The following is a 12,532-nucleotide window of genomic DNA, read 5'->3' as shown; positions in this document are numbered from 1 at the left end:
ATTTCACAGTAAAGCAAAGTGGAAACTTGGTGGTGAACTGAGTCTCCAATGCAAGGGGCTGTTACCAGGAAATGTGGATTTTAAATTGGATTTTAGTGCTGCCAGCATAAATGACCATGTTGCTACCACCAGTTGAAAAAATTAGTTTGAAAATAAGTGTTATAGAAAAAGATACTTTGTATCCTCTTAATGCTTGACTCTTAATGAAAAGCTGCACAGAATAATATCAGAACTAATAAAGCCCCACAAATGACACGCTGCTACTCCAACAAGAACAGTGCTTCTCATGCTTCCTAGGGATGCTGCTCTGAGCATCTAAACACAAATCTCTGTCTCATCCCTCACACTGGGTTTTTTTCCCCTCCATTTGCTGGTTTTCTGCTCAGAGAATCTGTGTGTGCTTGGAGCTTTGGCAGGGACCCCGTGCAGGCAGCCCCGTGCTCAGGGTGAGCTCCACTCATGGCTCAGCCACAGCAAACGGGACCAGGAGAGGGGAGGACACCAAAACCTGGGGGTGCTGCTCACACACCTGCTCTCCTCAAAGCCATGTGCTGACTTTTGGTCCCTAATTCCCCATGAATTCAAATTTCCTACGCATTTTTTCCATCTATATTAACATACAGATGCTTTGTAAAAGATATAAAAGAAATATATAAAATAAATATATAATTAAAAATATATAATAAATATATTATTAAATATTTTATAAAAAATATAAAGTGAAATATAAAATATATAAAATGCAAATTGTATATTATACATTTCTATATAATACAAAAAATATATTGTGTATAGTAAATATATAAAATATATATAATATATAATTACACAATTATATAATTATATAATTATATAATATAATTATATAATATATAATATATAATATATAATATATAATATATAATATATAATATATAAGTGTAATATATATAAGTAAAAATAATTGAAAAGAAATGTAATTATAGAATGAATATATAAATAAATATGCATATATTTATACATTATACATAAAATATATATAAATAGATATAATTATAATATGTAATACATATAAAAGATATAAAATATATATAATTTATATAGTAAATATAGAATATGTTTATATAAAATAAAATATAAAATATATATATAAAATGTATAGAAAAAATATATATTATATATGTATAATATATTGTGTGTATATATATAATATATTTATAAAATATATGTAAAATAAAAAAAATCTGTGTGTGACACAACAGCAGGACATCCATAAATGCTGTTGGCTTCTTCCAAAGTTCCAACCCTTCATTCATCCCCTCAAATAAAACATGCAGCTCCTGTTTTTGAGTAATTACATTTCAGAAGAGCCCAGCTCTTTCAGCATATCCAATTGCTACTGACATATGCCATCCATCTTAAATACTTTTTTCAACATTCTCATTTCTTTTTCCAATCATGAGTCCATGATGACAAATTAAAACAATATTTTGTGTGCAATTCATATTTTACTGAAATGTAAAATGGCAAGAAAAGGATGAGTTTTCAATTTATTTTCTCTTCTCAATTAATACAGCAATTAAGATAAGGGGTATAAAACTGGCTTAATTGGGTTGCCATGGTAACTAATTGCCTGATTTCTTCAAAAATAGCATGGTTTAGGTGGAATCAATCTATGGTAATTTAATTATGTGCATCATGGAGAGAGGAGACAGGTCAGATACCTGTCAGGAGAAGTTCTAATTGCACAGGGCCTCACATCTCTTTGTTGCTCAGCTTTTCCTGGTGCTGTGTGTTCCTGCTCGTCACACAGAGCACAGAATGAAAAGTTTTCTTTCCAGTGATTAGCAGTGCCAAGACCTGCACAATAAATGGGATTCAGGATTGCTTGGGAACACTGGAAACCCAGGAAAAAGTGGGAACTGGACCCTGATTGACCATTCCTTCATCTTGCTCAGAAGAAGCGAGGCAGCGCCACAGCTCACGAGTGCAGCTGCCCACAGCCACAGAAGCAAGGTGCAAGTTGATTTTTGCTTAAACTGCCAGTGTAGCTCAAGGCAAACCCTGAACTCACAACTAAAATGACTTTTAATGATATTTATTTCTTTGTTTAATCCAGCTGAAGTTCTATTCCCAAATTCTGCCTCAGGAGCTCCCTGCTGATAGGAGTGGCAAGGAAGGAAGGTGGAATGCTCACACTGGATCAGACTCACTGGGAGAATATTTCCCTTTAGGTGGGATCCCGCTGGGGTGGCATCCAACCACCCCCAAAAAAGTGGAATCCAACTTCACTTTGCATTTAACCCAACCAGCAAAATTATTTGGTCATTATTTGTCACCAGGTGACAGCCTTGGACAACACAGGTGGGTTTTCTATGGGTCAAGCAACCAAAAATACCCAAAGATTTTGTTTTTTAAAGAGATGGCAAAAGGCTACACAATGGGATATTAATTGCACAAAAAAGGAGTGATTCTTGCATGAATAAGGTAAATCTGGTGATAAATTTTTCACACCTCTAAAAGGAAATGGTGTTTTATCTTTTAAAGATTTCACACATTTTCCAGGTATTTTTCCAGGTATTTTTTCAGGTATTTTTTCAGGTATTTTTTAGCTTCAACTCCAGCCGTGGTTTCCTCCTCCCTTATTTTTTCCAGATTGTGACTCAAACTCTCAGAATACAGGGAAAAAAAATGACTTTTCCTGCAGAGTTTCTAGCATGGCTGAATGAGAAAAACATGCAGGTGCTCTGCTTTGTGTTCCTCATCCCAAATTCAGCGAGCAGTGGGATCTGCAGGATGGCACCACAGAGCCCATTTGCAAGGTCTGTTCCACACAGGTTTCTCAAATCCAAATGGTTTCTCCTCTCATGGAATGACCAAAATCCCTTTTGGCAGAAAAGCTCCCAACAACGCTGTGATGCTGCATTGGGTTCAGGGATTAGAGGACAAATGAAATGATCACCGTTGTTGGCACTTTTGTTAATGTTTCCCAAGTTTGCATAAACCCGATTTTGCCCCATTATCAGCTCATTCTCAGAGATTAAACACAGTTCATGACACTTTAATGTGTTAGCTCTGCTGCATGGTATTTGCTACCAGTGTTTAATTTCTTCTTTAATAGGCCAGAGACTCTGTGGTCACACAGGTCTTTAATAAAAAGTTTTCAAATTCTAAAGACACTAAGTTGACCTTTTACTGAAATCAAATGTACTGAGAAAATTAGGATATTTCTTCCAAAAAGTCCTTTTTAAAGTGTAATGCATCCCCATAAAAGGTCAAAATTTATTACCTATAAATTAACACTGTTTCCATCAAATTTGCTGCTACACATTGTTTCAAGTGTGTTTGGGAAGATACAGGAACTGTTTGGATCAGGAATAACATAATTCATACTTTACCACCTTTGGCTGCAGTTAATTTGATAATGCTGAGAAATAATATCTAAAGGTATTAAAGGTCAAAAAGAATGTCATAAAGATCTAACTTATTTCCTGCAGTGGAGTGACTGCATTTTCTACGCCCCTTGCATTGTTCCTGTCCTACTGGTAAAGTGACATCCCAAAAAAAGATAAAGATGTAACAAGTTTATATAAAGAAACACCAAGCACAAAGCCCCAGGTTTTACTTGTGACAGAAATATCCAACACTTTACAGATTAAAAAAATGCCCTGGCACTTGCTCCCTGCACTGAAGTGCAATAACCAGGAGTAAGATGGAACTGGTGACAGAATCTCCACAGGAAAAGGGGATGGGAAAAGGAAAAAGGATCATTGTGGGGTTTGTTTGCAGCTGTCTGCACTCCTCCCCCAGGACAGCACTCGAATGTAAGGTTATTTTATAAAGGGGTGAGCATGGAACACAATGGGACAGCAGAACCTTTTCTGTGAGCATGTAAACGCTATGAACTCCAATTAATATTTGTATTTATGTCTTAGAATATGGCTTGTGCACTTGAGCAATGGCTAAGGCACAAGGTTTTGTATGATTTTAGAGTTATTCACTATAAATTCTGTTAAAGATGATCCCAGATCCTGCAGTGCCTGCTCTGCTGGGAGCTGCTCTGGGTGCCAGTTCCCAGTGCTGGGCAGTGCCTGGGCATTACCTGAGCTCTCTGAATATCCAGGACAGGGAAGGACAGCCTGTGGCAGCTCAGACTTCCCCAGTGCCTGTGCCATCTCAGAGATGAGCTGAGAGGCCAAAGGAAATAAAAACTTCCACTGAATGCTTTGGAAAAAAGAATTCCTGCTAAAGTATTTCTTTTATTCCTCTCCTTCCTTTTCACCACAAATCAGTTAGCCCAAGCGAATGACTTGCTCTATTGGAAATGCCTCTAAATTTTCACTTTATTACCCTATTTCATTTGGCAGTTCTTAATCCTGCTTTTGGCTGCCCTCTCACTGAGAAGTCCCAGGCATTTTCACTGGCATTAGGCAGGTTCCACTTATTAACCTGAAGAGAGAGGTCTGCAGTCTGTGGACAATGCTGCTCTAAAGAGGTGCAGATAGTTCTGTTCAATCTGATTTTTTCCCCTTTTTCAGTTAACACAACCTTCTTTTAGAGTCCTGAAGTAATTCTGTATGCATTTCATATCATTTTCCCACAATTTGGTTTCTCATCTAATGCAATATTTCAAGCTGGACGTTAGCTCTGATGGCTGCAGAGATAAAGTGGGTCTCCCAGCAGTGCTAGATCACAGTGTCAGCCTGGAAACAAATTTGGGAACACTTCCCAGGGATGCTGCCAGTCCCAGCTGTCCCTGCAGGGACAGGGCAGAGCCCCAGCCTGTTGAGATCAACTCCAAAACCTCCTTGGCTGCTTTGGCCAGAGTTATTCATCCAGGCCAGCAGGAAATTTTCCCACTTCCCAGCCCATCTCTAAGTTGAATTTGCTCCCCAAGCTGCCTGGTAATTAATGCAGAGGTGATGCAGGGCACAAGGTTAATATCAGCTAATTAAGTTCTGCTGTTTATTCCCATTCCCACGAGTGGCAGGGCTGCTGATGGCAGGAAAAGATCATTATTAACCCTTAGCATGACAGTCCTGGGTGCACACGTGTGGTTTGTAATCATTGCATTCACAGGAGTCAATAATGCTGGGGAAGATGAACTCCTGCACTGCCAGAGTCACAAATAAACACAATTACAGGGGCTGCAATCAGGTGCTGCCTCAGAATCCCAAGTGAACAGGTTTCCTTTGCTCTGCTGTCCAGCACAGCTTCCCCTGCTCTCATTTTTCCAGAATGGAAAAAAAAAATCTGAGAATTAAAAGCAGTGAAGCTCTGGGTTTAGAATAAACAAGCAAGGCCTAAGTTGCAGCATAAAGGTGACCCCAAAATCCACATTACTCAGGCTGGTTCCCACAGCCAAGAACACTCATCTCCTGTCTCCATCTATTCCCTGTGACAATATCTGACTTCACCTTTAAAACACAACTTTGTCCTTTGGGTAACCTCTCAGTGATATCCCAAATTTTTACTTTCATTGTGAGATGACATTTCCCAGAGCACCTGATTTTGAGATGCATTAAAAAAGAAAAAAAAATCCAATAGCAAGCAAAAGACAGAAATATGTTTAGTGCTACATTTTCCCCCAGAAATTTCCTAAGGAAAATATGTATATTAATATAGAAGTAAATCATCTCCTCAGCAGATTTTTTTTCTGCTATACTTAAGGCGATATTTTCTTTCTCCTGTCAGGCCCTGCAAATGTTCCCTGAGTCATGTGCTTGCAAAAATGTAGAATTACTCTCTTAAAAAGAGCATTTTACAATTCATCACCAGGGCTAAACCAGCTGCAGCTGTGAAAAAGTGTTAGCATATTAGCTGTTATATTATAGGCAAATCTTTTATTTATTTTGTGCCTTTAGCTCAGGAGATTTGGAATGTTCAGGATTTTCTTTTTATTTCTCTGCTCCAGACTCACACTCTGAATTTTCCTTAGATAGCTTAATTTGGATTCTATTTGACAGGAGGAACTTTAGTACACACAATATGCAAAAATTGTTGCTTTTTAACAAGGAGTTTAGTTGTGTTTTTATCTTCACTGTCATTGTATTGAATAGATTATAATCCAGCATATTAAGGATGAGTTGTTATTGGTATTTAAGTGCTTCAGGCATGCTGACTGCTCAAATATTGTGAAGAAATTAACTCTGATTAGGATGATTTATTACATTTCCAAGAACGTTTCTAGACTAATTACACCTAGCATTAAGACATCAGTGTAGGAATAAATCTGTAAGGTACAAAGCTAAATTAAAGCTGTTATAAATTTGTGAATTTAAAGTTAATTCATCTTTGCAAGTTTCAAGTTAATTCTTCTTTCTTCTGGTTTCCAAAATGGTCTCTAATACATTTAGGTGGCCATGCAGAGGAGTGCTGCAGCACTGGATAATTTTACACCTGTGATGCCTTAGGAAGGCTGAGCTGGAGCAGAGGCTGGGCAGAGCTAAAGAGTAAAGCAGGGATTTATTCAAAGGATCTCCTCAATGGATCCACCTCGGGCAGCACAAGAGCCCAGCCAGGGCTGCACCCAAGGTGAATTAAAATGGCCCCAAAATGAACCCAAGGTGAACCAAAATGGTCCCAAAATGCACCCAAGATGAACCCAAATGGTCCCAAAATGAACCCAAGATGAACCAAAATGGCCCCAAAATGAACCAAAATGAACCCAAATGGTCCCAAAACGAACCCAAGATGAACCCAAATGGTCCCAAAACGAACCCAAGATCAACCAAAATGGCCCCAAAATGCCCGAGCGCTCCCGGGGTCTCTCCCTGGGATCAGTTCTGCTCCATTTGCATCTTGCAGTTCATTGTCCCATTCCAGCTTTAGCCCCTGCAGTCCCATCCTTGTTTTTCTCTCTCCAGCCCACGGGGTTTGTGCTCCTGGGCTGAGATTTGGATCATTTGTCCTTGGTGCCCAGCTGGAGCAGGAATTGTTTTGTGTCCCTGCTCTGTGCACAGAGCTCAGCATCCCCTGATGTGAACCCAGACCCACACACTAAAGCAGCACAGAATCTGAAAAATAGAAAAGCCCAAACCTGAGGCATCCTGTGCAGCTTTCAGAACAGAGCATCTCAAGCAGGGAATTCAGGGTTTAGCCCCAGGGCTCACTCACCACTGTCGATGGCCAGGAACAGAGCAGTGTAGACGTTGTTGTGCACGAAGGGAGATTCCCTGTCCAGCACTGCCGTGGTGCCAACGGTGCCGTTGGTGGGGTTGATTTCCAGCCACCCTGCTGGGTCCTTGTACACTGAATACCTGAACAAAAGGGCAGAGTTGTTAGCAAATTATGGATCTGAACATCAAACAAATGCAAAGGAATCTGTCGGGGCACTCAGTGGCTTTCACAGGGGATCTCTTCATATTGCAAAACCACAATTTAAGCTTGTGCCTTGCCTTAGAGACAGTTCAGTGTTGTTAGAGGTTTGAGTCAATTCCTTATATATATATATATATATATATATATATGTCCTAAAGTTTAGCAGAGAAATCAATATTTAGGATATTATATAGGACCTTTTTCCTACTGCTGTGTTGTACAGCCAGAACCCTTCCAACAGCCTATTCACCCACACTGACCTCATGAGTCCTGTCACACACCTCCTTTTTCCAGACTCCAAATTCCAGCTGGACTAGAAGCTGTATTTTCAATTTACATTTGAGTGGTTTTAATTTTTTTTTCTTACCATTAGTTATTTTGGGCGAGCTGGAATTGTTCTAAATTGTGGGCAATAGTGGCAAAAAGAGTCAGACAATGAATTCCCCAGGTCTGGGGGAGGTAGTGACACCCAGCCCTGTTTGCACACTCTTGTTCTGCACTGTGGGATCTGGAGCTTCCTCCTCCTGCTGATTAAATTCAGCCACATCCACGGTGCCTCAGTCAGAGTTTGGGAATGCTGTCTTCAAGATGCCTCAATATGAAATTCCTTGGTGTGCTTTTCCCCCTTTCATCAGCACAAATATTCACCCCCCAAAACTGGAGATGTTTTGAGAGGTTGTGGATTTTACACACCAGGAACTTCCCTGAGCTTGACTGAAGCAGTAAATAAAAGAATGTTCATGATTAGGGCCTAATTCTATACAAAGTTAAATATATTAAGTAAAGAACAACTCAGAGCTGAATTAACTGACACCAATTCCCCCTCCAATTAAATGTGTTTATAGTTTAAACCAAAACTCCAATCATATAATCAATACCTGGGATAATAACCTGTTTATCTTTTTTGTAGTGAATTGTTTTAGGTCATAAACCACCATACAACCTTTTATAGGCATTTTAAATTACCAGTAATTGACATGGAACCTGTTATTATTAAATGAGTCTGTGCCAAGGCAGTACCTCACTGTGGAATTCACCTGAAAGTGAATTCACCTGAAAGTCCTGTGTGATAATGTTGCAAAAAAAATGAAAAAGTATCATTGCAAATACAAGGGAATAAGCAAAAACAAGACATTATTGAGGGGGTAAAAAAAAAGGTAAAATGAAATAAAATTACAGCCTCTAACAAAGTGCTGACAGACAGCCCTGCCAATGCTGCTGCTTTCTACCACAACTTTGCTTCAGGCTTGAAAAATGAAATTTCTTGGGGGCTGCTGAGCCTGACTGTGGTGCACAGGAATATTCAGGCAGAGTGAGCATCAAAACTTCAGCATATACAGCCAGGAAAAATTACACATCTGTATGAGCTCTTATGATGTCAAAATAAGTTAAAGAGCAGATCTGGCAACCAGAAACTTTTGGAATTTATGCAGAAAAAGAGATAAATAGGGAAAATAGTTGGGTTATTAATGCTGGCAAAAAAAAGTAACTCAGAGTTTCACCACTGGCTTCCCCAGGAGCAGAAATTATCCCCTAGGGAATATGTGGGAAAGAATCAAAGGAAAGCATTAGTGCACAGTGAGATGTTCCATCAGCCCAACACGTCCTTCCTCCTAATAGCCATTTAAACATTAATCAATACCTCAGCTTTATCTCCCACAAAAATGAGTGCCTGGAACAGAAACAATGCAGATCATTTCATTTCACTTCTTTGTTTCTTCTTTTATTGTTGTTTTTATAACTTTGCCACAAAGGTATGCGCAAAAATATGGAACGAGGGCAGCCTAAACAGTTCCTAGTCTATTGTAAAACTGCAAATTCTCAATTAACCCCGAAACCATTTCAGAAGATTCAACACTTCTAAAGTAATGAGAATGTAAAATGGATTGTATTATCTTCCCTGATTGCTCTACAAAGCACTGTTGGCTGTGCAAATAAAAACCTGGATTGTATAACCTGTGATTTGGCACAGGATATTGCAAAAGTAGCACTTTGTCTTTCCCACCACATTTTTACTTATTTTAAGAGCATATTGCAGTACATTTGATTGGGTTTTGTTCCATTTGTTGAGGGCTCTGCTAGCAAAGGTTTAGAATGGACCCATCATAAAAACCATGATAAAAATAGAAGTTCCCAATGCAAAGATTCACTTCCCACTTTTGGCTTTGGTGGGATCTGATTGCACAGCAGCTTTTGAAATCAGACCATTTTTTAGGTGGTTAAACATGAACTTGTCCATATGTACCTGCTGCATCTTCACTCCTGAGCACAGGGATGTATCAGATATGCAGAGAGTTGTGCTCTCTGCTGTGCCAATCACTCTTTAGTTTGGTTTTATTCTGCTTTGCAGCACTGCAATTTAGTGCTGCTCATGGAGTTTATTTCATTGTAGGTTTTTAAAGAAAAAATTAAACTGGGCCAACAGCTCCCAGCTCCCAAGGGCTTGTGTGACAAGAGGGAAGGGAAGGTGGGTGTAGCATGTGCTGACTGTGACCTCCTTGCTCTGGGTTCATGTCCTGGTGCTGTCTCAGGCAGGCATTGCAAAGAGAGCAGCAAAAGCAGCTGCCTCAGCCTGGAAATTGTCTGTCCCAATGTTCCAGTGCACACCTGAAACACAGAGCTCCAAAGAGACACAGAGAGGTTGTGGATGCACAGCAGAGCACAAATCAGAATTTGCACTTGGTGCAAAACTAAAATAGAGAAGCAGATATATGGGAATTATTTAAAATTTATGAACAGCTTTGCATCAAGGCTGGTTGAAAAATCATGAGGCACTAACCCTGGGAAAAGTTCAGAGTTTCTTGGGAGAGACTGATGCAGCAGTTACAGCACAAATACCCACACCCAGGGAAGCACTGGTGCTTCTCAGAGAAAGATAAAAAACCATCCCAAAATATAAGTGCAACATTAAAAACCTGGATGAAAACTCTATTGTGCTCTATATAGGGATGACATAATGCAGAGTTTTAGAGATCAGCCTGCTTCCCATGGAGCTCCCTCTTCTCTACTGTGCTCTCATTACCTTTTGCCTGCACTAATTAGGGCAGCATATGGCACCAGGAGGAGCAGAAAGGGAACCTTATTGCAGCACAGCAATTCTCCAGCTGAACCAACTCCACACTCATTACTGGGGACACACTGCAATTTTTCTGCTTTTTTGGCCATGAGATAACAAAGGTGTTCCTCCTCCCAGGCTGGGTTAAAAGCTTTGGGGAGGGCAAAACCCATATATATATGTGTGTATATATAGATATATATATATATGCTGGCAATGTACATATATATATGTGCGTATATATTTTTATATAAATTAATATATAATATATTTTTATATATTATACATATATATATATATATATGTATATTCCCAGCCTTGCATAGCTGGGTCTCGAATTCCTATCCCATGTGAAATGAACAATAAAAGCAATTCTCTGATGTATATTAAGAGTAATGTCACTATACTGACATTTGATTTTGTAAAGATCATTTTGATACAGCTTCCAAGATTGTGTTGTTTTGGGTTTGTTTGTGGTTTTTTGTTGTTGTTGTTGTTTTGGTTTTTTGTTGTTTTATTTTTGTTTGGTTTTTTGGTTTTTTTCCTTTTTTTGTTTTTGTTTGTTTGTTTTGGTTTTTATTAAATTTTAAAATACTTGTGGCATTAAAGCCATTGGAACAATGCTGTTGGAGCAGTTGTGGGCTTTCATTTTCCAAGGCCAGGCTGGATGGGGTCTGGAGCATCCTGGTCCAGTGGTGACATCCCTGCCAGTGGCAGGGGGCTGGAATGAGAGGATCTTTATGAGATGATCCTTAAGGGCTCTTCCAACCCAAACCTTTCTGTTATTCTGTGATTCACTTTTTTTTTTTTTATTTTTGTTTTTTCCAGATACTGATAAACAATGTGGATTGATCAGATGCATTAATTCCGAGGTGCAGGTGAATACAGAGTTTTGGATTCCATTTTTTACTCAGATATAAAACCACTGCCTGGGAGATCCTGGCCCTGGAGGAGGTTCCTGAGGGAAGGGTTTCTCCCCCATCTCAGCTAAAAGATTCCTCATCTCAGCTTTGTTTTGTTTGTCACATCAGGGGTTTAACAGGCTGGCTTTCATCACACCCTCAATCTCCAATGATACCATCAAAACAGGATGAAAAATCAGATGGAATTCAGTTTGCAGTCCCCCATCACTGAGAAATGTCAAATGAGAAAATGGTTGACTAATTAGCTATTTGTGTGGAGAAATAATGGTGTAAACCCCTTGGTAAATGTGAAGAAAGGAACAGGAGAGTCATTGCAACTTGAATAATAAAATAAATCCAATCTCAAAACCTACAACAATTAATCAAATCAAAATAATAAAACTGTATGGATGAGGTGGTTAAATAAAATGTTCTGGAAATGAAAATATTTTTCATTATTATTGTACAGTCTTTCAAACTTTTCTCTGTGCTGAAACCTAATTTTCTCTTTTTCTTTCCTTTGGGGCAAAAAACCCTCTAGAAGCTGAGGTGTGAAAAAAAAAAAGAGTAAAAAATCCACAAACTCATTTATGTGTGTTTTAATCAGAAGTGATTAGGGCTATGGTTAAATGAAGCCAGAGGCCATAACTATCAGAATTATTCCTAAAGCTGGGGAATAATACACCATATCTGGGACTAACACACTGGTATAATCAGGTTGCTACTGTTAGAATAATTGTCAACACATGCAAATCAGTAAAAGTTTTCTCATTGTAGCAATTGTGCCTCAAAAGCTAATCAGCATCAGATGAGCTTCAGGGTCTTTTACAAACTACCCAGAGAAGGATTTTGGCAGCAAAACTCTATCAAAGTTTCTGCACACGCCTGCTCTTTGTGCCTGTGCTCCCACTGCAAATCCATTGGATGCTCAAGAACTGCCCTGGTAGCTCTTGAAAAACTGGGAAATTTCTGAAAGAGCCCAGCAGATGCAGCAGTGAAATGTCAGTATTGAACCCAGCTGGGAAACAGCACATTTTCCAGCTTCTCCAGTTCTCTTTTTCCCTAAGGGATGGGCAGAAAGGAGGTTGGAAGTGGCTCAGGAGGGGAAGTTTTAATCTATCAGGATCAATAGAGCTCTGCTGGACTGTGGCTGCTCCCAGGCAAGGATTGCTCTGGCAGCTTCCAGGGAGCCCCAGATGTGCCCTGGCTGATACCAACGTCCCACAGGAACCCCTGGCCTGGAAACAGCTCCCAAAACAGCTCCCAAAAGGGCAGG

At 39.4% G+C, this 12,532-nt stretch overlaps 1 protein-coding gene and 1 long non-coding RNA gene across 3 annotated transcripts in view; one reads left to right on the top strand and one right to left on the bottom strand.

Moving 5' to 3' along the window:
- Positions 1 to 12,532, bottom strand: part of CDH13 (cadherin 13) — a 446,013-nt gene that overhangs the window by 19,405 nt on the left and 414,076 nt on the right. For both annotated transcript variants that reach the window (XM_077184876.1, XM_054640681.2), the window contains exon 11: positions 7,096 to 7,238. In XM_077184876.1, coding sequence (XP_077040991.1) covers positions 7,096 to 7,238 — 143 coding nt within the window. The remainder of the gene's footprint in view (positions 1 to 7,095; positions 7,239 to 12,532) is intronic.
- Positions 1,149 to 11,702, top strand: LOC143695077 (uncharacterized). The gene is made up of 3 exons (XR_013183980.1): positions 1,149 to 1,995; positions 2,099 to 2,801; positions 11,183 to 11,702. It is a non-coding gene; the product is annotated as an uncharacterized LOC143695077 (long non-coding RNA).

The sequence above is a fragment of the Agelaius phoeniceus genome, chromosome 12 (genome assembly GCF_051311805.1).
Source record: "Agelaius phoeniceus isolate bAgePho1 chromosome 12, bAgePho1.hap1, whole genome shotgun sequence".
NCBI lineage: Eukaryota > Metazoa > Chordata > Aves > Passeriformes > Icteridae > Agelaius > Agelaius phoeniceus.
Note: the sequence above shows the minus strand (reverse complement) of the source record. Positions and strands in the feature narration are given on the sequence as shown.